Consider the following 25588-nt stretch of genomic DNA (forward strand, 5'->3'; position numbering starts at 1 on the left):
GGATTTGAACAAAGACGCCGCTGGGGTCCTGATGTTACCCTGCAAGGGTAACTGGGTGGCACTGGCTGGTCTGAACCTTCCCACCGCTCCGAGATAAGCCAGATGGGTGAGCCAAACAGGCCTCAGAGCACACTGTGCCCTGGCATTTTGTCAGAGGGTGGCATTCTCCCACCCGCTTGTAATGGGGTACTTAGAAAGTCATCACTGGGCAATTTACCTAATGATGCCCCTCGTGTGAAGACTTTAATGACTTTGGTTTTTTTTTTAAAAAAAAAAATCCCTTCATTTATTTAGACCACGTAAATTTCTCAGCCGGCAGCTGGACTGTTTGGGTAGCAACAAGACAGCCGGACCGACTTTAGCGTCCAAGGAGAAATTTCTGGGCACGCCTAAACTAACAGTCTGTGTTCCCAGCGCTGGAAGAGCGAGTCGGCTTCTGGTAACGCAGGGGGTTTTGGACGGCAAGGAATCCGAAGTCTCTGGGAAAACTTAGCACCACTGTTTTCGTTCTGCGGTGGCATTGAGGGGAGGGCTGAACCCTTTCAGGGCACACTGTGATAGGAATTTTGAGGTCATAGATATAAGGTAATGTTCATAACCGCATGTACATAGATCAGCACAGGAAGACCGACCTGAAGCCATTTTGATTCCTAAACTGAGCAAATGTTTTCTCTGCATGGTCAAAGTGGAAAAGCCTCCCCATTGTCTTTTCCTTCACAAATCCTGTCTTAAGGGTATGTCTGTGTTTGAATAGGGTGTGAGCCTGTGACCTGGCCCAGGAACTAAGTATTTATCACTACAAAAGACTGGCCAGGCTACCCAGGAAATCCAATCAAGTAACCTGCCAGACAGGAGATAAACAACAGGAGAAAAACAATATTAAAATTTCTGTTTTAGACCGCCTTTTCTGTGATGTAGGTGTGATGTATCTGAGGGGTGGTCTTAGGCTACACCCCTTCTATGATGTATGTATGATGTTTCTGGGGGTGGTCTTGATCTACAGGGTGGCAATTTCAAAAGTCTTTATAAGGCCTTGCTTGCCATTTTTCGGGGTCCCTCCTCTCTCCTGTGGGTGAGGGGAGCACCCTGTTGCAACAGATCAATAAAGATCAAGCTTACTAGCTGCTTTGCTTCTCAGTATTCTCTGGTTGGCCTCTGTTATTCTCCTACCAATAGGGAACCTACGTAAGGACTCTATATGGGCTCTTGGAAACCCCATAAGGGAAAAAGGGCAATTTTTGTTTACAACAACACCCAATGCACATTTAAAGCGCACAGCTTCCCCCCAAAGAATCCGGGAGCTGCAGTTTGCTTTGCAAGGGGAAACTACAGTTCCCATGATTCCTTTGGGGGGGGGCATTGAACCCTCATGGTCCCTTCCAACTCTATGATTCTGCTGGGGTTATGCTTCGGCTGTGCATCTTAAGAGCCACAGCTTCAGACTTCCTGCTTGGAATTTGATTTTAATTAATTTTTATAATGAAATGTTTTTAGAATTGAAATATACTCAGAGTCGAGAGTGGATTTCATGCTCCTTATTCAGCTCATAGTGGAAGGAGGAATGAAAGCCCCCTCAAAGTATGTTTTATATACATTATTTACACAATGGGCTGCACGCGATTGGCTAATTCTGGAATTCTCCTGTAGGCCAATCAGGTTGTGGATTCACTTCTATCTGGAGCTGGATTGGGTGGCTCCTGCCGACCAATCATACTGCTGCATTGTTCTAGGACCAATCAGACTGCTGCATTCTGAATCCTATTGTTCTAGGACCAATCAGACTGCTGCAGTTTGGATCCTATTCAACTCAGTACATAACAAGAATGTTGCACTATTTTATTGTTGTTAGCCGCCCTGAGCCCGGCTTCGGCTGGGGACGGCGGGATATAAATAAAATTTTAGTATTATTATTTATTATTGGTGTTGTCCTTCTTGTTGAAACGACCGACGGAAAACGGTGGCCTCAGATTCAGCCTTGGCACAGGAATCCGAACTGCCCCCCCAGCTGTGAGGGGTCTTCCCCCTGCTCCATGGGCCTGGCTTTCCCCCCCTTAATTCTTGCTGCTGCTCTGGCCCCTGAAATCTGACCCCCTGACCCTGGGCCCTCTCTCCTAGGAGGACGCCACCAGGGCCATGCAACCTTTGCCTTCTCTTTTATGCCCTTGCTTCCTTTCCAGATGTTGCCCTGGCGCATTCCTAATCGCTCTGGTTCCCTCCGTCCCAGTCGGTTCCCCCCCTCCCTCAGCCCTCCTGTAGCTCTCCCTCTTTCACATGATAATGCCTTTGCCAGAAATATTTGGGCAGTGAATTACAAAATAATTTAAAAAAGCTGCTGTGTATATGTTTGGTGAGTGAGAGCAAGACAGGAGGAAGATTTCTGCTCCCAGGGGATCCCGAGCAATAGTGAGTTTGGCCCTCGAGAAATTGCTTGGACTGTTGAGAAGACTGATTTGGGCTTGCAAAGAGGTGTTCTCTCCCAGGGCTGGGCGCAGGAGAAATGATGCTAAATGAATGGTGATGTGGCTTTTTGGGCTTACCAAAAAAAGGGGAAAAAAGAAAAATGAGATTTTTGCAGCATTCACAGTAGGCTTGTTTTGAGTGAGTCTTGCTTCGGAGTTCGCCAAATGTTGAAGGGGTGGTGAAAGAAGGATTGTATCCAGGGGTATGTCTTTCTCCAACCTGTCTTAGAATGGGCAGTCTCTGGTGTTAAGTTGTGGGTGAACATACCAGACAACACAGCGATTCTTCAAACAGCTCTTGTTTATTCACAGGCCAGAACAGAACTGAACTGGAGGGTTCAGCCAGCCTGCTTATATAGAGCTCCACTAGAACGCAACAGTAACCATTTTCTGTAACTATCCAATCACTGAACGTCACTTTCAATCCCTTATTTGCATATGTGGACCGGAGTGAAAACTATCTACAGTATCCCCCCCTGCTGGCCCAGGGTGAGAACTTCAGTACATAACATCTGGCGACTAGAATGGGCAACTGCTAGCCCAATCTTGCAGCCAGGGGCAAAGCAACCCCCTCTAGTCAGGCTGCTAAGATAGAGCTGAATGGGGCACCCCATGTTTCTAGCTTCCAGTCTAGAGACCTAGGCTCCACTTGCACTGTACATTTAAAGTACTACTGTACTACTACAACAGTCATGACTTCCTCCAAATAATCCTGGGAATGACGGTTTGTTAAGAGTTACTATGGGGCCCCACTCCCATCAGAGAACCGCAATTCCTGGAGTGGTTTAACGGTCAATTTCTCTTGCCAAGGGACTCTGGGATTGTAGCCCTGGGAGGGTTCTCTGAGCAGCGCCTTAAAAAACGACAGCTCCCAGGATTATTTTGGGGAAGCCAGGACTGTTGAAAGTGCTGTGACGCTGCTTTAAATGTATCGCACAGTTGCGTTGCCAGCTCCTAACAGCTGGGAGGCAGGAGGGGGGCTGAAATATACTCAGAGTCGCAAGGTGATTTCATGCTCTTTATTCAGCTCATAGTGGTGAGGAGGAATGAATGAATGTCCTCTCAAAGTATCTGCTTTATATACATTATTTACACAATGGGCTGCACATGATTGGCTAATTCCGGAATTCTACTGTAAGCCAATCAGGTTGTGGATTCACTTCTATCTGGAGCATGATTGGGTGGTTCCTGCCAACCAATCATACTGCTGCATTGTTCTAGGACCAATCAGACTGCTGCATTCTGAATCCTATTGATCTAGGACCAATCAGACTGCTGCCTTTTGGATCCTATTGTTCTAGGACCAATCAGACTGCTGCAGTTTGGATCCTATTCAACTCAGTACATAACAGGGGCAAAGAGTTTTTATAAGAGAAATTGCAAGGTGGGTGGACAGGAGAGCAACATGCAAGGAATGGATAGCTAGTTCTCTATTTGTTACAAGAAACTGCCTTATACCATCTTAGGCCATTGGGATCCATTAGCTGCCTACACTGACTGGCAGTGGTGGCTCTCCAGGAATCAATGGCTCTTTCCACCCATCTCAGAATTCAGAAATGCAAGTTGTGTAGAAGTTGGGTGGAGGGCCATGTTCATTACTGTGAGAGTAGGTGACATACCCCATGAGAAAAATGAGAACAGGTGACCTAGGCCCCCAACAGCTTAAAAGACACCTCCAGCCCTACAGACCCTCTCTGGTGCTGAGATTGACATAGGGGGTCCTTTTGGTAGTAGCTCTGCCCTTAGAGGCTCATAGAGGTGGGTGCTGACCTGGGAAAGGGCCTTATCTGTGGTGGCCTCTAAGCTGTTGAACTCCCTCCCCACAGGGGTGCGCTTGGCACCTTCATCACACAGCTTTAGGAGAATGCTTGAGGTGCCCCTCTTCACCTTTGCTTTTGTGGGGTATGTTTGTAGGAACCTCCTTATTTTTATGGTTGTAAGTTGTTTTAAATGGCTTTTGATGCTGGGTTTTGACGCGGGTGGCGCTGTGGGTTAAACCACAGAGCCTAGGACTTGCCAATCAGAAGGTCGGTGGTTCAAATCCCCACGACGGGGTGAGCTCCCATTGCTCGGTCCCAGCTCCTGCCAACCTAGCAGTTCGAAAGCACGTCAAAGTGCAAGTAGATAAATAGGTACTGCTCCGGTGGGAAGGTAAATGGCGTTTCCGTGCGCTGCTCTGGCTCGCCAGAAGCGGCTTAGTCATGCCGGCCACATGACCCGGAAGCTGTACGCCGGCTCCCTCGGCCAATAAAGCGAGATGAGTGCCGCAACCCCAGAGTCGGCCACAACTGGACCTAACGGTCAGGGGTCCCTTTACCCCAACCTTTGATGCTGTAACCCACCCTGGGACCTTGAGGTAAAGCGTGAGTAATAAACGAAGGCAAACAAAACAAAACAAAGCAAAATGGAGTGAAGTAAGGAAAACTTGCTTGCTGTAAGCTATGCAGGCCTTTGCTCAGAGCCAGAGAGCTCCCCCAGCCCTAAGCAAAAGCACAAGTTGGAGGCAATAAGCCTGCAATGCATCCTTTAAATGTTTTGATTCCCCCCCCCCCCCAGGAGCTTTGAAACACAGAAGCGGACGCCTTGGGGATGCTGACTGCCTTGAGGTGTTTTGGGGTGAAGGGGCTCAGCCTTGCCAGTGTGTGTGAGGCCTCCTCTGTTGCTCTCCACCCCCCCCCCACCTCTGCCTGGAAGAAGGAGAATCCATTTGGAGTCTCATTATTAGCATCACCCGTGACTCCCAGGTAGCATAGCATCCTCAGTCCGCTGCCAGGAAGGTAGATTAGCTGGATGTTTTGCAAGGTCTTATCGGCCCGGGAGCTGCCACTGGTCTTGGATTATCAGCAGGCTCCCAGCGAGCCCTGTTATTAAGTCCCTATCTTCCGGTTGCCACCACAAGCTGCTCAGGCGGTGGTGCGCCTTTGATGGACGTGAGTTGGCAACAAAGGGTACCATGGGGAAAGGAAGGGAAATGCAGTCTCATCAGTGAGCTGAAGTGTCAATTTCAAGAAAGCTGGAGGTGGGGGGGCAGCAGTGGCGGGGAGGAACGGGACAGGAAGGGCACGTTGCCTCAGGGGATGAACTATATGGAGCATTTTCTCACAGGTAACCAGCCATAATACAAAACTAGGTGGAGAAAATGAGTCTGCTTTACAGGTCGGGAAGGTTGTGGCGTGCATAGGCTTAATTCCTGTGTTTTGGGGTTTCCTCTAAACAGAGAGGTGTTTAGGGCATCATTCAATTGTGTGGCCATCGCTGCCTCCTGCAGGAGCAAGTTCCATATTTTGACTATGTGCCATGTGAAGAAGGACTTTCCTTCTTCTGTCCGGAATCTTCTAACATTCAGCTTCATCCCATGACTAGAGTTCTAGTGTTACAGGAGAGGGAGGAAAACTTCTCTCTATCCACTTTGTCCCATAGCTGTCAACTTACAGATTTGAAAATAAGGGACCAGCAGCCTCGAAAATAAGGGATCAGCAGCCAAAATAAGGGATTTTCCGGGCACAGGTATGTTCAACTTCTGAGCCCCTCTGAGCCAAAGGCAGAAAGCCCAGCCAGCAGCCAAACGAAGCCTCATCAATAAGGGGCAGCAGCGGGACATGGCACTGAGATAAGGGACTGTCCCGCCAAATAAGGGACGCTTGACAGCTATGCTTTCTCCATGCCAGTCACCATTCTATCATCAGGTAGGTAGCCATGGTGGTCTGACGCAGTCAAAATATATAAGAACATTTTAAAAATTGTCCAGTAGCACCTTAGAGACCAACTAAGTTTGTTCTTGGTATAAGCTTTCGTGTGCAGGCACACTTCTTCAGATACACACTTTTATCTTTTCTCTAAATACACTTCTGCTCGTCCCGTGCCTAGAAAACACGGGTCTGAGCAGTTTATTGCTTGTCCCATGTTTTCTAGGCAAGGATCTGAGCAGTTTTCTATTTCCCCCACCAAATTACCCCTGATAAACCTGCTGTTTTGCGCTGAATTCGGAGCAAATGCCAATTGGCAGGAAACCCAACTGACATTTGCTCTGGGCTCATCCACACTTACACCTGTCTTGTGCCTAGAAACCATGACGCCGAGCAGTTTCCCCCTTGCTCAACTCCTTTTCCAGGGAAAACACGCTCTTCAGCTCTAAATTGGGGCAAATGCTAAAGAACAGTGAGGCAAGACAAAGTGTGGACATGCTCTCTTTCAGTGTTAAAGAGCAGGTTTAAGTCCAGATGAACCCTGCAACTCCGCTGTAGTCCAAATCCCAAACTGTTCTGCCTCCTCTCCGTCTCCTTATCTCTCAGGCACATCGGACTCCCTTTTGCGCTGCCCTTTGCAGGCACTGGTTTGCTCTTTAAACCTCTGTGTCTGAGCAATTTCTTTTTCGTCCCAGCGCTTTCCCTGGGAAAACCCACGTCGTTGTGGAATACCAGATTACCGTTTGCTCTAATTCAGCAGGAAAACATACATTTTCCCAGGGAAAACGCTGGGGCGAAGAAACTGCTCAAGACATGGAGCTTTAAAGTAGTGCCGACCCATGTCTGCAAAGCGCAGCGCAAAAGGAAGTGTGAACGAGGCCTCTGATTCACATGGCTTCCGCCTCTAGCTACCATTCCTCAAGGTGGATCCCTTGCGTGGCTTCAGAGTTTAGACAAAGTGCAAACTTAATTGCTCATTAGTGTTGATTGCCTCCCATCCATGACCAGGCTATGTGATGCCACTTTGCATAACACGGCTCACGACAGCCTCAGCAAGCGCACAGCTCACCTGGTCACCGTCTTCCCTATTACGGCGAGATGCATCTGTATTTAAATTATAGTGATTATTTCTAAATTTGCATATTCTAGAAACAGCAATTAGCATATCTGCAAATCTGTATCCTCTTCTGCCCTCTTTTTTCAGTGATGCATTTCCTCTTTTGGGCCGTGCATAAGTGGCCACTCTAGATGAGTGTAAGTGGCTGCGAGTTTGTAGCTTGGAAGAATTGCTGCTTTCAGTCCTGCTGCAATCTTGCCCAGCTGTTTTATAGTATTTTTATCGACTTTACGTCTTTTATTGTATTGTGGTCTTGTTAAAATGTCAGATTGCTATTTGTGTTTGGCTTTGTGCGCTACCCTGAGAACTTTTAAGTAGAATATCAGCCAACAGTGTTAGCAATCTTGACGGTAATGGTGCTAGCCAAGAGTCCAGCTTCTACAACTGGCAGCATTCCTCAAAGATGATCCTTTGCTTGTATGTGTGAGTTTCATGTTTGATGTAGCGCCCTTCAAATATTGTTGGACTCCAACTCCCATCATCCTCAGCAGCCATCATGGCCAATGGTCAGGGACAATGGAGGCTTGACTCCAGCGATATCTGAAGGGACTATGTTGAGGATTCCTTCACTAAGCAAAGGTACGTCCATGGTTGGCCACAATAATGTGGAGGGAGGGGGAATATTATTGCTCATGCATTGTGATCCTGCAATATTGTGATTATTGATTCTTTCATATTGGTATCAATTAGAAATCTGTGGACATGAAATATATATCCTGCTGTACCTTTGCTTAGTGGTTCATTGACTCAATGTGAGTCACCTCCACACACACCCATCTTGTTCATTTTCATGTTGAATCCATTTTGATGTTACAATGGCTGGCATCTTGATCCCTAGGGCATTTTCTCCTGGTTGAAAACAGGCCTCCTTATCTTTGTATTTTTGCATTTGGTAATCTGTGCCTGAGCGTTCAGATTTTGAGCATGTTGATCGGAAGCCAAAAAACCGCAGCAGGGGTTGCACTTAATTGAGCTGCTGCCAAACTTCCTGGCGTCTCATTCAGGTGATCTGAATGGCATTTGCAGTGGTCAAAATACGAGTTAGCTAACCAACAATGTGCTGCTGCCTTTGAACTGAGTCCTGCCACCTCGCTTTGCCCAATGGTATGGAAAGGGCCTATTAAGGACTGTGGGCGGCCAGAGTACTGCATATTCATTTGAGGACAGTTCCTTCTCGCTACACACAATGTAAAAATCACCTTTTCCTCAGGTGGTGTATACTGGTTGTCAGGGCTGACATGTCCCCTTCCAGCTCTGGCAATAGCAGATACGCCTTAGCAGAGCAACACTATGGAGGATCCAACGCAGTGCATGCTGGGAGTGTGGCTAAGACAGAACAGCAGCTGCTGGATTATTTATTTATTAGTTATTACTCAACATCAAAAAAACGAAGATCATGGCCACTGGTCCCATCACAAATAGAAGGGGAAGAAATGGAGGCAGTGAGAGATTTTACTTTCTTGGGCTCCATGATCACTGCAGATGGTGACAGCAGCCATGAAATTAAAAGACGCCTGCTTCTTGGGAGGAAAGCAATGACAAACCTAGACAGCATCTTAAAAAGCAGAGACATCACCTTGCCAACAAAGGTCCGTATAGTTAAAGCTATGGTTGTCCCAGTAGTGATGTATGGAAGTGAGAGCTGGACCATAAAGAAGGCTGATGGCCGAAGAATGGATGCTTTTGAATTCTGGTGCTGGAGGAGACTCTTGAGAGTCCCATGGACTGCAAGAAGATCAAACCTCTCCATTCTGAAGGAAATCAGCCCTGAGTGCTCACTGGAAGGACAGATCCTGAAGCTGAGGCTCCAATACTTTGGCCACCTCATGAGAAGAGAAGACCCCTGGAAAAGACCCTGATGTTGGGAAAGATGGAGGGCGCAAGGAGAAGGGGACGACGGAGGACGAGATGGCGGGACAGTGTTCTCGAAGGGACCAGCATGAGTTTGACCAAACTGCGGGAGGCAGTGGAAGACAGGAGTGCCTGGCGTGCTCTGGCCACGAAGAGGCGGACACGACTAAACGACTCAACAACAACAACTCTGACAGTTGGCAATTTTATTTTGTCACAGACACTTGTAAGACACTGTGGAAACCTTCCCTTTCCCGCCACCCACCCAACATGGGATAAATAAACGATGAGGGAAGAATTAGTTCCCTCAGACATATTCTGAGTGGGCTGGTATCTCGACGTATGAGGGATAAACGTCTCTCACATCGTCCAACGCTTTTTTTTAAAAAAATGGGGCCTTATCACATCGCTCCCGCCCCGGGCTCAAACTTTATCCAATTAGGTGACGCTCTGAACGTGATTGACAAGCCTTTTCCCTCCACAACGCTCCCTTTTTGCGTCCTCGAGCCTGTGTAGTGATTGACATCGTCAATCCACCGCCCCGCCCCTCCGGCTCCTCCCCATTCCCAGCTGACACGCGCAAGGCAGGAACGCTGTCTTTCGCTCCTCCTCCTCATGTCCCTCACTGGTCTCACAGCCCCTCCCCGCTTAGCAAGTCCCGCCTCCCTCCGATTACAAATGACGAGGCGAGCGCGCGCCTCCTCGCCCTCGCAACGGTTGCTTGAGGCAGCCTTTTAGGCCGCGAGCCCCTCCCTCGCCGCCCCATTGGTAGCCTCGCGGAGCTCGCGCTCCTCCCCTAAGCTTTTTCCGTTTGATCCGTTGCCCGGGGAAACGTTGAGGGGTGGGCGGAGTCTGGGAAAGGACCAAGAGCGTTTGGAGTTGTAGGGGGGGAACAGGTGCCAAGTTGGGAGCTGGGAAAGGTGGGTATTGTGGAGGATTTGGGGGGGGGAGACGGACGCAACGTGGAAATGGGGCAGGGGTGGGGGCTGGTTGGTTGGGGGGGGCAAGGGGGAAATAGGGGACGGTGGCTGGAAAGGGACAAGTGGGTTCCAGTGTGGTTAAGGTGCTGCACCTGGGCTCAGGGAGACCCAGGTTCGAATCGTGACTCAGGTTAGGGCTGTTATAGAAAAAAATAAAATAATAATAATAATAATAATTTTTATTTATACCCCGCTCTCCCCAGCCAAGGCTGGGCTCAGGGCGGCTAACAAGCAATAATAAAAACAAATTGAATGAATACAACTTAAAAACAAGATTAAAATACCACATTAAAATATTAAAATGTTAAAATGCAGCCTCATCACAGAAGGAGAAGGAAAAAGAAAGAGGGGGAGGGAATCAAATTGGCGCCAGGCCAAAGGCCAGGCGGAACAACTCTGAATAAAAAATTCCTTCCAGTAGCACCTTAAAGACCAACTGAGTTTGTTACTGGGAGTTGGTCTCTAAGGTGCTACTGGAAGGAATTTTGTTTGTTGGTTTCGACTACGGCAGACCAACACGGCTAGGTAAAGGGTAAAGGGACCCCTGACCATTAGGTCCAGTCGTGACCGACTCTGGGGTTGCGGTGCTCATCTTGCTTTACTGGCAGAGGGAGCCAGCGTACAGCTTCCGAGTCCTGTGGCCAGCGTGACTAAGCCGCTTGTGGCGAACCAGAGCAGCACACGGAAACGCCGTTTACCTTCCCGCCAGAGCGGTACCTATTTATCTACTTGCACTTTGACGTGCTTTCGAACTGCTAGGTTGGCAGGAGCAAGAACCGACAACAGGAGCTCACCTCGTTGCAGGGATTCGAACTGCTGACCTTCTGATTGGCAAGCCCTAGGCTCTGTAGTTTAACCCATACCGCCACCCGTGTCCCTTACACAGCTACCTACTGTACCTGTAAATAGAAAAAAATAGTGGGTTTGGCTTTTGCTGCTCAATTCCCCAAGGGACTCTGAGTCCCCTAAGTCCATGATCGGTCAGAGATGGATGGATGGAGGCAAGATCCATAGAAAGCAAGGCAGATCTTTATTTTTCTGTTGCAACAGAGTTCCCTCCCCTCCTTGCAAGGAGGCAGGAGAGAACAATGGTGTGCAAGCCCCTATAAAGACTTTTGAAATTGCCCATCCTGTACCCCAGGACCACCACCCCCCAAACATCATACCTACATCACAGAAGGAGGCGGTCTCCAGCAGAAATTTGAGAGGGTTGCATCTCTTCTGTCTGCCAGGATACCTGATCATGCCTTACTTGATTGCCTTTTCTGGGTAGCCTGGCCATTCCTTTGAGATAGTAAATACTTTTAGTTCCTGAATCTCTTACACATATTGATAGTTTGCTCAGCTTAACAGATACTTGCCAGACTGTATTTACAGGGAGGTGTAAGCCTCTACAGTCCAAAGACCATTGGAAAGCTATTCGCATTTCCTTCCTCCTTGCAGAGAAATGTTTGAGGTCAATTTGAGAGAGTCAAAATGGCTTCGGGATTGCTCTCCTGTACTATTTCAGACATGTGGTTTATGTACTTACATACTGTATGTGTGTTTGCCTTGTACAGTACATTTATGAACATTTATTCTATACCTGAGACCTTTGAATTCTTATAACATGACTTTCCCTATTGTTATTTTTTATTACATTTCTTAGTCGCTTTATAGAAAAAAAGGTCTTAACAATATAAAATACAACCAGATAAAATCAATTAAAAATTAGGGGAATCAACCCTCCCTAGGCTACTGCCATTTCTCAGTCTACCTCCCGGGATTGTTGTGTTGATAAAATGGGGGACAGAGGGCAGGAAGCCTTGTCTACTGCTTCAAGCTTGGAGAGGAGGGATGATATATCTATCTCCTGGCAAATGCTGAGGACAAAGATCCAGAGTTCACGTTAAAGGTGGCCAAATTCTGTGCAGTTGCCATAAAATTTAGGGAACAAGCTGTAATATCATCATGATTAAGGTTTTAAATGACAACTTCGGGTTATATTTTAGTGAGTAAGATCTAATTTATATATTATAATTGCTGCTATATCTGTACTGTCCCTGTTATACTGAACTGCAAATTTAAATGTATCCCTATTTCATGACTTCCCTGATTTTGTATGTGAGCTGTGACCTGATTTTGTATGTGAGTATTTGGTCTGTGACCAAAATAATAAATTCATTCATTTGATACCCCTATTACTATTATTATTATTATTAATTTATTAAATTTGTATACTGCCCTTCAAAGGGCAGTTACCCTTGCATTTGATACTGGAGGTGTCGATTTTTAGGACCCACCTTATTTTTGTGATTGTAAGTAGTTTTAAGCTGCTTTTTAATGTTGTGTTTTGATGTCGTAACTTGCCCTGGGACCTTAGAGTGAAAGGCAGGTAATTAATAATAACAGCATAACATAACTGTAATAAAATAAAGGGGGTGACAGTTAGTCGGTGACAGTGCTGGGTCCTGGCTGGAGGATGGATGCTGATCACATTCACATGTGTGGGTTGGTGAAAGACGTGCCCAGGGGGCTTGAGGTCAGCAGGTGAGGTGGGAGAGAGGCAACTAGTTGAATGCGATGATAGAGAGAATTGATGGTGTTGGAAGGAGGATGTTGCGTGGGTTGAAAGTTGGTAGGTGGAAACTGACTGGCTGGGCATGGAAAGGTGTGTAGAGTGATTTGGTTGGGAAGGTGACATGAGGCTGTAGTGATGGACAAGGGATATAATAGACGAAGGCGGAGATTAGGGAGTATGGAGAAATAGCAGTGCTGCCCACCAAGATTTGTGCACGGGAACAGGTTGATCTGATTGCTGGGCTCATGGAGGGGCATATTATTTTTCATTGCGCTTTATTTCTCCTGCCCAAGGAGTGGATAGATAGTTCTCACCTCATTTTACCCCCACACCAAGCCCGTGAGATAGTTTAGCTCAGGCTTCCTCAACCTCTGCCCTCCAGATGTTTTGAGACTACAGTTCCCATCAGCCCCGACCACTGGTCCTGCTAGCTAGGGATCATGGGAGTTGTAGGCCAAAAACATCTGGAGGGCCGAGGTTGAGGAAGCCTGGTTTAGGCTGAGAGAGAGAGATGCAGGGTTGCCCTCTGAGCTTCATGACTGAGTAGGGACTTGAACCCAGGTCCTGGCCCCTGAGACACACTGGGGGCCACATTAAAGGAGGGCAGAGGAAGCGGTAAAGAGAGAGAGAGAGGGGAGGGTGCAACGAACAACGGCGATGACTCTAGCCAAAGAGCCATTCTTTCTGGTTTGTGTGCCTTGCCTTTCTTCACGGTGTTTATGACTTTTTACAGGATCCCGTGGTGAAAGATGAGTGCCAAGCGGCGTGGCACGCCTGGCGAAAAGAAAGGGAAGAAGACCAGCAGCCGTACAGCCCCTGTGCCAGTGCAGCAGCAGAGCGAAACGCCCCCAGAGCCGCTCATCCCTGAGGAGCCTCCTGGTATTTCCACAAAAAGTTGTTTCCCTTTCAGGTGTACCGGTCCCAGATCCTCTGGGTAGATCCTGCTGAGTAGGCTGAGTGCCCCTTTGATCCGCCACCTCAGGAACGTTTGGCACCCGTGACGAGGCTTTTTGCCACTGGAGCCGGATCTTTTAAGTGTTGTGTGTGGGCTCCATCCTCGGGGACAGCTGTGTGCACTCACTGCTCCTCACAGGCCTCACAAAACTGCAATGTAAATAATGCAGTTGCCTACGGTGGCTTATTATTTTGAAGGGCTTTGCTAGCTCTGGGGAGGAGCTCATCAGACTGCCAAATGAGCTCCCCGCACCCTGCTCTCACAGCCACAAGAAGTTTCCCTCAGCCCTGAGTTGGCTTGTGAGATTTCTCACTCTTTCAAACATACCTTTGCTGAAAGAAAAGAAGCTGATTGCTCAGATTGCAGCGTTTCATCTCTATTCTTTTTCCTTCTTCGTTTTTGTGGTGTGATCCCAAGCGTTGCAGAATACACACAGGCCTCCTCGTAAGAAGGGTAACATCCAGGTGGGGGGCAGCTGCAACGTTTTGGGAACCTTAGAGTTGAGAATGCCCACCTTCCCAGCTGCTTTTGTCCTCTCAACCTAACTTCCCTCCTCTCTGCCAAGGGCTAGAGGAGGAACCGATCTATTTGCTGATCTGGACTACCTTCTGCCAACCTTGGAGGAAGACCCTTGAGCTCTATGCCTGCCCTCCATCCTCTTCCTCCCACTCTCCCCTCCAGCGTTGCCCGCTGCCATTTGGAAACATTTCTGACGATTCTTTATTTTGCAAAAGTCCAATGCTGTGATTCCGTCTTGGCATAAAAATGGCTGAAGCTGCATGTGACCAGCTTCGCTGGACCAGGGTGTGTGGATGGGGAGTGTGTGCAGGCAGCCTTCGGGTGTGCATCCTCTCGGTTCCTGATCCAGCAGGCAGTAGGAGCCCAGCGCCTCTTTCTGTGCACCGATCTCCTTATCTGGATCAGGCCGGCTGCTTTGGCGTAGCGCTGGCCAAGCAAACACTTGTGATTTCCTCGTCGTTAGCATCCTTCCGAGCCATGCGTTTGGGTCTTTTGAATAAAATAATAATAATATGTTGCACCTTGTATAAGCTGAGCTAGGAGACCAGAGCGGCCCCCCCCCAAAAAAAGAATTCTTCTATTTCTGGACCTCGCCCTGTGGCATTAGAACCCCCCAAAGGTCATTGTGGGCAGTAGCCGCATCTCGTGCCTTCTGTCTCCCACTCACCCCGCCCCCTTAGCACCCCCCGTCCCCATTCCTCCGGTGTGTTTCCACAGTAACCCATCGGGATTTCCAAACGGCAGCTCTTCAAAGCTCCGAGCAGCGCTTGCATCCTGGCGGTGGTCCTTCGTCTGCCTAATGTAACCGGGCGCAGAGCCCCTCTCCACCAATCCCATCTGCCACGACAGGCAGGGAAATGACATCCCCTGTCAGGCGATTGAATGCTGCCTGAATTGGGAAGTACAGCTGTGGCTGGGCCCCCACGAGCCGGAGCCGCGGGAGGCTCTTTTTCGGCGAGCGCAGGGAGTTTGATTATGGAACAGGGAGTGCGGGAGAGGAGATGAAAGGGAGCTGGGCGAGAGGAGGGGAGGGAAGAGGCTGGACAGAGGTAGACCCTCCTGAAGGAACATTGTGGTTCAGAGGAGGAGGAGGAAGCCCCTCCGATCTGAACCTGCCCCTTGGCTAATCGTCCTGTCGGCCCCCCTGGGCTCCTTCGTCTTGTCCGCGCTTGCTTATTCATCTGTTTGCTTGTTTATAATTTTTATAGATTTTTTAGGGGGGGTTAAAAAAGCCCAGCTGGCAAAATCACGCATCGCCTCCAGTACTGATTTTAAACTGCACATAATCTAAATACAGAGCAGTGAGATGGGAGGAGGTCCACATGGGACGTGCTTCGGCATCAGGAAAGCTTATCTATTTATTTGTTACGATCATTTGATTTTGAAGCGGGGGGATGGATGCCAGCTGCTGGAAGAAGCCGCCTCTTCCTCCTCGCAGCTACAGGTGTCTTGCGGGTGTCCGGCCGTGGATGGATTCTGCTCTGCCAGGAGAGAAGCATCCAGTGGCCTTGGGCTCCAGCCTGGCCGCTGAGAGGTGCTGCCCCACTCCCAGAGCTGGTTAAGGCATATTATTCAAAGGAGAGTATTCCCGAGGTCTCCGAGGTGCAGAGGTGAAACAGATGACATGCCTGCGATGTGTGTGCAGGGGAACTCAGCCGTGGAGCCTGCTTCTAGTTTTCCAGGTTTTGCTTGTGCGCCACAAGACATGCCGCTCTGCGGGGGGCACAAACAAATGGCAGAGAGCCAGCCTTGCTCTGGACATCTCTAACCAGGGATGGGAGGCTGAGCAACGTTCCCCAGTGCTCATGTTACAGATGTGGGGCAGAAGTATCCTGGGCCCATTACCTTTGGGGGGGGGTTTGTTTTTGTTTTTACAATGACCCCCTTAGCCAGCGTGGTGTAGTGGTTAAGAGCGGTGGACTCGTAATCTGGTGACTGGGTTCGCTTCCCTGCTCCTCCCCATGCAGCTGCTGGGTGACCCTGGGCCAGTCACACTTCTCTGAAGTCTCTTAGCCTCACTCACCTCACAGAGTGTTTGTTGTGGGGGAGGAAGGGAAAGGAGATTGTTAGCCGCTTTGAGACTCCTTCGGGTAGTGATAAAGCGGGATATCAAATCCAAACTCTCCTTCTTTTTCTTCTTCTTCCTCTTCCTCTTCTTCTTCCTCTTCTTCTTCTTCTTCTTCTTAGCTGCAGCTTTTGGCGGTTCTAGGGGGAGACATGATTTGCTTAAAATGTGTGTGTGTGCAAGGGTGGAATGGGGCTTGTAAGGGGCACCAAAGTTTCCTCTCAAAATTCCAAATCCTCTTGGATTGGACAGGTTGAGACTTCTGCCTTTCTTTCCTTGCTCTTGCTTCTCTGCAGGTGGACAGATTTTGACTCCATTTTTCTCCAGCTTTCATTGAGGTTTCCTGGACCCGTGGCTCAAAGAATCATAGAACTGAAGGGTTGGAAGGGAGCACAAAGTCATTTAATCCAACCCTTCAATGCAGGAATCACAGCTACAGAATCCCTGACAGATGGCCATCCAACCTCTTCTTAAAAACCTCTAAGGAAGGAGAGCCCACCACCTTCCAGGAAGAAAGTTCTTCCTGATGTTTGGTCAGAATCTCCCTTCTTGTCACTCGAATCCATTGGTTCGAGTCCTGCCCTCTGGAGCAGCAGAAAACAAGCTTGCTCCATCTTCCATGTGACAGCCCCTGAGATATTTGAAGGTGGCTATCCTATCTTCTCTCAGTTTTCTCTTCTCCAGGCTAAACATACCCAGATCCCCAACTGTTTGGGGAGAAGAATGCCTGAAGCGATGGCACCTGGGGAGGGGGACCAGTTTCACAGCCCCCCCATTCCCACCCACTCTGGGAGAGCCAGTCTTAGGTGTCATCTTTGCAGCCCACCCATCCCTATGAAGGGAGTGGGCAACAGGCCATTTCTTGCCTGGAGATCCCACCTGCAGGGGCCGCCTCCTGTTCTTCATCCCACCTTCTCCCTGTCTTCCCTCTCCTCCAGCAGTGGGTGGTGGCGAGCGGGGGAAGGAAAGGAAGCAGGATGGGACCTTGTCTGTCAGTTAACAATAGCAGGTAACCCCTGATCAGATGGCAGCAGTAGGAGGAGAGCAGACGGCATGCGTCTCCCCAAGCTGGGTTTGGTTAACAATTGAGTTACCAGTCCTCGGAGAGATCCCTCGCTTGACAAAAAGCGCTATGAGCCTTAACGAGAAATGAGATCTTCCAGTTATCCTGGGAGAGGCATCCTCTCTCACCTAGAGTTTAGGGTGGGGATGAAAAACCTCACATCCAAAGGCTCCAAGGCTCTTTGTCCGACCCTCAGGCCCTTCCCCAAGCCACACCCCTCCTCTCCAGGCCACTCATTGGCCCTGCTCGGCACCTCCTTGAGTGCTTTTGCCTGGCTGGACTGTGTCCTTGAATGGTGGATAATGGCTTCTGCTTACCTGGATGGAGGATGGAGAGAGAGGGGTGTGTGTAAACCTCATCTGTTACATCCCTTGCTCTGCCCACTTTTTGCCTCTGGCCCTGCTCACCACTGGCATGCAGGCCCTTGCCTCCAGGAGAGAATGTGGCTGGACTGGAAAAACTACCTTGGACCTGGCTTATGGCCCATTTGCCAGGACAATGTATTGGAAAGGGGTTGGCCTTAGTCACGTTTGTAGCTGGGGGGGCAGGCATGCCAGCTAGACCGAGGCCCAACGGGCTGAGGCACTTTGTTACACTCCCCCCCCCAAGTTCTTAAGCAGCGGGCTGGGCTCCCCTCAATATTGTGTGGTTATGTTGCATGACATGTCAGCCCATCGTGTGAAATCGGTCCCCTCCATAGTGGGGGCAAGCCAGCGGCAGGCGCTTAGTGCCAATAGTCGGAGGAGGCCTTCTCTTTGCAGAAACCAACCGAGCTCTGAGGACTTCTTTGGCCATTGGATCTCCTCTGCAAAAGGCCAGTTAGTCAAAAGCAGGCTTTCTCAACCTTGGCCCTCCCGATGTTTTTCGCCTACAACTCCCATCATCCCTAGCTAGCAGGACCAGTGGTCAGAGATGATGGGAATTGTAGTCTCAAAACATCTGGAGGGCTGAGGTTGAGAAAGCCTGGTCAAAAGCTAGCCACATCCTCTGGATGTGTTTGCTGCAGCAGTACACCATAGCTACTCTTCTCTGATTTGCCTCCCTCCGAGGGAAACGCGCCTGCTGCAGTTTTTCCCCTCTCCTGCTCCTTGCTTGCTGAGTCTGCTTTCACGTTCCAGTTGTGCCAGCTGCTATATTCCTCCGGCTTGCCATATGGTGAGAGCCGGTGTTAATTTTGCACATCCCACTATCCCAGCACAGGGGCTGCCTGCGGTGGCCTTGCCTGCCATCCCTCAGTCCTCTGATCTTCTCCAGGGAAAGTTGCAGCAGTCCTTTTATAGGAGGACAACGCAGCAAGAGACAGACAGCTATACCCAGGTGTTCTCTGGTGCCAGCCTCACATCCATCAGGCTCCCAGAAGGAGAGCTTTCCATCCTCTTGATCGAGTGTGGATTTGGATATGCAGCCTCAGGCACTGAAATGTCTCTGGCAGGCCTCCCTCCTTCCCGCCTTCCCTTTCTGTATCTCCTGCAAGCCCTTCTCTGGTGTGGGGGGGGGGGAGGAGAGAGAAATATGGGGGAGAAAATAAACCCTTCTCAAACTGCCGCTTTCAATAACTATTACACATTTTAGTGCATGACAACTCCTGACACACAAGCAGGTTTACGGGGAAGTTAATTGTAATTTGGTTTGACAACTCCAAATGTTCTGAAGAAGAGCTGAACTCTTGTCTCCTAAAATCCATGAGGTTTTTTTTATTTCTTTTTAAAGAAACACAAAATTACTGTTTGGGTTCTTTTGATTTGCCAGTTAGGATCCACGCCGCAGTCCTGGTTTCAAAACCCACGCTTAAGCACACGCACAGAGCACGCTGAAAGCCGAATTTCCATGATTTTTTGAAAATCAGGTGTGTACAGTTCCCTCGGAGTTTGGCAGGGCTTTGTGCAAATGAATGTCAGCTGGAGCAGGAGATCCTGCCGGGCATTACCCAGCTCTCTTTTAGACTCTCTGAGGAGGGGATGAGGCCAAACTTCACCAAGCTCTTGACAAGCTGGGACTCTTCTTTAGGAATCTGACGGCAGGATTAGATCAGAGGGGGTTCATCTAGCCCAGCATCCTGTTTTCACAGCAGCCAGCCGATGCTGCAACAGAAAGCCCACAGGCAGGATCTGAGCACAACAGCAGCCCTCTCCCCTCACTTAGAGAATCATAGAACTGTAGAATCGGCAGGGACCCGAGGGTCATCTAGCCCAACCTCCTGCAGTACAGGAATCTCAGCTAAAGCATCCGCGACAGGTGGCCTTCCATCCTCTGTTTGAAAACCTCTAAGAGGGGGTCCGTTCCACTGTCAAACAGCTCTTGCCATCAGAAAGATCTTCCTGATGTTGAGTCGGAATCTTGTAACCGGAAGCTATGAGTTCGAGTCCTACCATCCACAGCAGGAGAGAGCAAGCATGCTCCATCTCCCGTGCAACAGCTCTTAAGTGTCTGGTGCGGTGTTCTTGGCTGGCTGCAAGGAGTGTCGTGAGTGTCTCTCGGGTTCCTCAAAGCTCTCTCCCGGAGCAGTTGGGGCCTTCCCAGAAGCACCGCCGCCGAGTGTTCCTATGCCAAGAGACCTCTTTGCTTTCTTTTTTTTCCCTGCTTTGTAATTTTTTATTTATAAAATTTTCAAATTTAACAATAAAAAAACACAAAAACATTCCATTTGACTTATACATCCAATTCTAATCTTTCCACTTTCAGACTTCCTTCAGTCTATCTGGAAATTTCCATGTTTTCACAGTTATTCACATTTCTTGCATCTATATTGTTTTTGTTTTTTTTAACCAAACTAATCTTAACAATTGTTATAAAACAATATTTCTTTCCATTATTATCACAGAGCTTCTTGAAAACCTACAAACGTTAATTGACCTCCACATATATTCTTAATATACTCTGTAAATTTATTCCAGTCCTCGGTAAATCTCTGGTCTCACCGGTTCCGAATTCTCCCCGTTAGCTTGTCTAATTCTGCGTATTCCATCAGCTTCATTCTCCATTCTTCTTTCGTCGGGATTTCTTCCTGACCTCTTTGCTTTCTTGGAGGGCGGAGCGGGTCTTGAGAGCCTGGGATGGACTTCCAGTGGAGACCTTCATGTTTTGAGCAGCTCCTCTAAAGATGCAAAACCCGAAGGGGATCTGCCAGAACAAGCTGGGTTCTTGTAGCATGTGGATGCCTGCAGATGGCCGTTGCACTCAGCTAGAGCCCACCCAACTGGGTTCCAGAGCTGTGGTTTAAAATAGAGTAACTCCAGCCAGCTTTAAAGAGTGGCTGGGAAAACCCAACCAGATGGGCGGGGTATTATTATTATTATTATTATTATTATTATTAATAATAATAATAAAAGCTGAGCCTGCAAAGGCCCAGCCAAGGAGGCGGCTGCCTGCTTTGTGTTGCCGACGAGAGGCCTGTGAGTTCGGAGGAGCACTTATCTCCAGTCGACCATCGACTATGAGGAAAACAGCCATTTTTAAGGCAGCCTTACTGGGCCTCCTAAGCCCATCCTTGTTTCAAGGCCATAGTTTTGAGGCCAGGGAGGCCCCAAGTGGCGAGACAGCGCTGTGTGGGGCTGTTATTATTGCATTTCTATCCCACCTTTTCCTCCAAGGAGCTCAAGGTGGCATCCATAGCTCTCCCCCTCCTCATTTATTCCCCACAGCAAGAGGCTAGACACAGAGAGGCAGTGGCTGGCTCAAGGTCGCCCAGTGAGCTTCATGGCTCAGTGGGGTTTCGAAACCTGGTCTCTCCCAGTTCCTAGTCCAACACTCTTATCATGTTGTCTCATGCTGGGGGTTGGCAGGTGCTGGGTGACCCATAGGAAGCTCATCCCCCCCATTGCAAAACTCTGTATTGGGGGGGAAAACCTCCCCCATTGCAAAACACCAACGCTATTTGAATATTTAAATATATGAACAACTGGATACCTGTTGACTTTAAATGGGTGGGAACATGGGGTGGTGGTGGGTGTTTTTTCCATGTGAGGAAAAATACTAGTGACCTGTGCCATCCCCTCCCCCTGCAGTGACTATGGGATGTTGCCATTGGTCTAACTCAGCATCATCCACACCAGTTTTTTTCCAACTTGGCCTTTTCTGGATGTTTTGGACCACATCTCCCATCAGCCCTAGCCGGTGCTCAGTGGCTGATGGGAGTTGTAGTCCAAAGTGCCTGCCGGACCCTGGGTTGGAAGAAGCAAGGCTGCCCTGTCTGCCTTAGCAGTAGCTTTGCAGGGTTTCAGGCGTGAGCTTTCCCCAGCCTCACCTGAAGAAGCCCGGGACTGAACCAGGACCCTTTTGCAGGCCGCGAAATGAGCTGCGCCATGGAGAAATAATTAGATCTTCCTCCTTGCAATTTGGAACAGTGCACCCCTCCCTTTCCCTGATTGCAATTACACCCATGGGTGGGTCTCGCTGAGCTTGGAACGTGGTATTGGTGGGGCAGGAGCTGGAGAGAGGGAGGCTCGAACACTTGTGCTGAATGCAGACACCTGCAAGTGCCACTCAGATCCCATCTGCCTTCTAAGCCTTTAGGCAAAACGCAACCAAGTATTAATTACTTTTTTAAAAAGAGTGTTTTTAATATATAAACAGAAGCTTTTTTGGAATTCTGTGACAGCTGCCTTGATCTGCATCGGAGAACAAAGCCTTATCCCCTAGGATGGGCCTGACAGCAATTGCGGGTTGTGTGTGAATGAAGCAACGTGTGGTTCAAGAGGTGTGCAGACCCTCCCCGCCGATCTTTCCGTGCTATTGCGAGGGGGTCTTGGGGTGCACCTCTCAGACCGCCCAGCCTAGCTGCCTGCAATCTCCAAATGTCTTTCAGTTTGATGCTGACTGCATTCTCGATGGCCCTTCGGTTTTCAGCACGCCGCCTGCTTATGAATTTATTTCCTTTGCCTCCCTTATTTTCTGTGGGGCCTCTGGGACTGTGGGGAGCTGCAGTCTACCAAGTTGCCCTTGGAATCTCTCTGCGGGTGGCATTCACTTTTGGCCAGGGGCCAGTTGCCAAAAATAGCTGGATTAGGAAGGACTGACTGTGCCTGTGGCCCTGAGTGCTTCGTACCTTCCTTGGCACGAGTCGTTCACACTTCTGCTCTGCCCTTGCTATGTGGTTGCGGCGCACTTGGGTGTCATGGAGCCGGGAGGGACCTAGGAGGTCATCTACTCAAGCCCCACTGCTCAGTGCAGGATGCAACCACAACGCCCCTGGCGAATGGCCATCCTTGAAATGCAAACTGCACACCGTATTCCAAATGCACACCGTATTCCAAATTACTATTGCACCATAGAAAAGGGTGCAGAGCCAGTGTGGTGTAGTGGTTAAGAGCGGTGGACTCGTAATCTGGGGAACCGGGTTCGCGTCTCCGCTCCTCCACATGCAGCTGCTGGGTGACCTTGGGCCAGTCACATTTCTCTGAAGTCTCTCAGCCTCACTCACCTCACAGAGTGTTTGTTGTGGGGAAGGAAGGGAAAAGGAGATTGTTAGCCGCTTTGAGACTCCTTAGGGTAGTGATAAAGCGGGATATCAAATCCAAACTCATGAGCTGGACAGTGTGGGTGCTCTTACCCAGTGTTGCTCTTAACCAGAGTGGAGTCTGCTTTGAAAGCTGGTCAGTAAATATCTCTGAGCAACCACACCGACTTCTTTAGATTTCTCCCATTTCCCCCCTTCTCAGTGAAATAGAATAATTGAATCATAGAGTTGGAAGCGAACACTAGTATCATCTAGCCCTGCCCCCTACGATGCAGGAATGTTCTGTCCCAGGTGGGGTTTGAACCCACAACCATGAGAATAAGACTCTCATGCTCTACCGACTGAGCTATTGGCCGGTCTAATGATTGAACCATCAACTTTTCACTTTCCAGAATCTCTCATCCCTCTTGGACTCCTTTCCTCTTTCAGAATCCCTGGCCACGCACCTCACCAACTTTCCCCCGAGCTCATTAAAATCAGCTTTCTGCGTCTGACTCCGCTCAGTTTTCACATCCCTCGCTATCATAAATTCAAAGATGACACGGTCACTTTCCCCCAAGGTTCCTGCCACTTCCAGTTCATCAAATCGTTCTTCTCCGTTGGTCAGGATTAACTCCAGGATAGCAGACCCCCCCCTTGCTCCTTGCTTCACCTTCTGAGGAACGATGTTGTCAGCCGAGGAAGTCAAGATTTTATTGGACGTTGCATTTGTGTGCAGATTTAGACATTCAGCAGGTGTCCGGATAGTTGCAAGCTCCTCGTCTCTGCCACAGTTTGCCTCGTGCGAAAGTTTTGTGATCTCTTCCAGGAAAACAACACCCTTGCCCTCCGGTTAGTTGGGTGGCTTGCAGGATGTTGCCACAACACTCTCACTTTGGTTTCTTCTCCTCTCTCCTTACCCAGGTGCTTTCAACAAGACTGAGCCATGGATTTCTGCACAGCTGTATTTATTATTTACATGTAAAGCTACTGTTCTCTCCCTCTCTGATGGGTCTGCTCCTTTTGAGCAATATTCCATATTCCAATCATGTCTCATCCCACCAGGTATCGGATCATACCTATCTTCCCATAGTAGGTTTTTGAGTCCATTCTCTCCGTTTTCCATTGACTTTGTGTTAGTATATAGATTTTGGTCTGAAGCTCAACATCAAAAAAACGAAGATCATGGCCACTGGTCCCATCACCTCCTGGCAAATAGAAGGGGAAGAAATGGAGGCAGTGAGAGATTTTACTTTCTTGGGCTCCATGATCACTGCAGATGGTGACAGCAGTCGCGAAATTAAAAGATGCCTGCTCCCTGGGAGAAAAGCAATGACAAACCTAGACAGCATTTTAAAAAGCAGAGACATCACCTTGCCAACAAAGGTCTGTATAGTTAAAGCCATGGTTTTCCCTGTAGTGATGTATGGAAGTGAGAGCTGGACCACGAAGAAGGCTGATCGCTGAAGAATGGATGCTTTTGAATTCTGGTACTGGAGGAGACTCCTGAGAGTCCCATGGACTGCAAGAAGATCCAACCTCTCCATTCAGAAGGAAATCAGCCCTGAGTGCTCACTGGAAGGACAGATCCTGAAGCTGAGGCTCCAAGACTTTGGCCACCTCATGAGAAGAGAAGACTCCCTGGAAAAGACCCTGATGTTGGGAAAGATGGAGAGCACAAGGAGAAGGGGACGACGGAGGACGAGATGGTGGGACAGTGTTCTCGAAGCTGCCAGCATGAGTTTGACCAAACTGCGGGAGGCAGTGGAAGAGAGGAGTGCCTGGCGTGCCCTGGTCCAGGGGGTCATGAAGAGTTGGACACAACTAAACGACTAAACAAATTAAAAAAAATAGATTTTGGATGCTCTGGGTGTTGTAATTTTAAATGTTTCTCTGCAAAATCATGGGCACCACCTCTGGCACTCTCCCTCTTCCCCACATGGCCTTGCCTTGGCTCAGCACTCATCCCTGGACTTTTGCCTTCCTCCCCTAGGGGATTTAAAGTTAAGCTCTCTTGATCAGGCTTTCAAGACTTACAGTCTTAGGAGGTCCATTCAGTATTTCTACTGGCTGTGTTCCTGTGTGGAACGTCAGCAGGAGCCTGCAGTAGCCGAGGAGCCTTGGCAACCACTCTGATATATCTTGAATACATACCCCCTATCGAAGTCGGAGGCAGCAATACTTCCAGATGCTGGTTGCCGGAAACCAGAGGAGGAAAGGGAGCTTTTGTGCTTGAATCCTCCTTGCAGGTTTTCCGCAGGCATCTGGTTGGCCACTGTGAGAACAGAATGCTGCACTAGATGGGCCTTGTGCCTGAACCAGCAGACTCTTCTTCTTATGTTTTTATGGATGGCCACCAACTTTTTGAGAAGATGTGTCAGGTCTGCACAAACTGCCTCTAATCCTCTTAGGAAGATGTTTCCACTCGCCATCACACTGGGTGTTGTTCTTAATGCCCCGTGGAGCCTGGGGTTGATGCTTCTGCTAATGACCCAGGGCCACTGCCCAGTGACACAGCATGTCTCCTCATTCTTTCGGTCCTGAGAGCCATGCTCTTTCGCAGACCTTCTTGCCCTTTGTGTTCTTCTCTCGACAGAGTGACTGCCAGTTAGTGTAGACCAGGGGTGGCCAACTCCCAAGAGACTGCAATCTGCTTACAGAATTAAAAACTGGCGGTGATCTACCTTACCTCTGTTTTGGGGGGTTCAAGTCAAAGTTGTTGGCTTTTTTGGGGAAGGAAAGCAATGTTTTGGGGGGTTTCAGGTTAAAGTTGTTCAGCTTTTTTTAGGGAGGAGGAAAGCCCTGATTTTAAGGGTTTTTGCGGAAAAGGAGGAACAGCCGCTCACCAACAAACAGCCTCACATTGTTAACTCCTTCTTCCGTTCTGCAGATCGTGCAA

The 25588-nt window shown here is 49.0% G+C and overlaps 1 protein-coding gene across 2 annotated transcripts in view; it reads left to right on the plus strand.

Annotated features, from left to right (window-relative positions):
* Positions 1-9849: 9849 nt before the first annotated feature.
* DNAH2 (dynein axonemal heavy chain 2) overlaps positions 9850-25588 on the plus strand; it is a 137516-nt gene continuing 121777 nt past the window's right edge. Inside the window, exons 1-2 of one of the 2 annotated variants that reach the window (XM_083580733.1) lie at positions 9850-10033; positions 13387-13532. In XM_083580733.1, coding sequence (XP_083436859.1) covers positions 13403-13532 — 130 coding nt within the window. In that variant the 5' untranslated portion in view covers positions 9850-10033; positions 13387-13402. Of the gene's footprint in view, positions 10034-10206; positions 10224-13386; positions 13533-25588 lie in introns of those variants that run through there. The other variant, XM_083580734.1, reaches the window with a different exon arrangement.

This window comes from Podarcis filfolensis (genome assembly GCF_964270895.1).
Source record: "Podarcis filfolensis genome assembly, chromosome: 13".
Classification (NCBI taxonomy): domain Eukaryota; kingdom Metazoa; phylum Chordata; class Lepidosauria; order Squamata; family Lacertidae; genus Podarcis; species Podarcis filfolensis.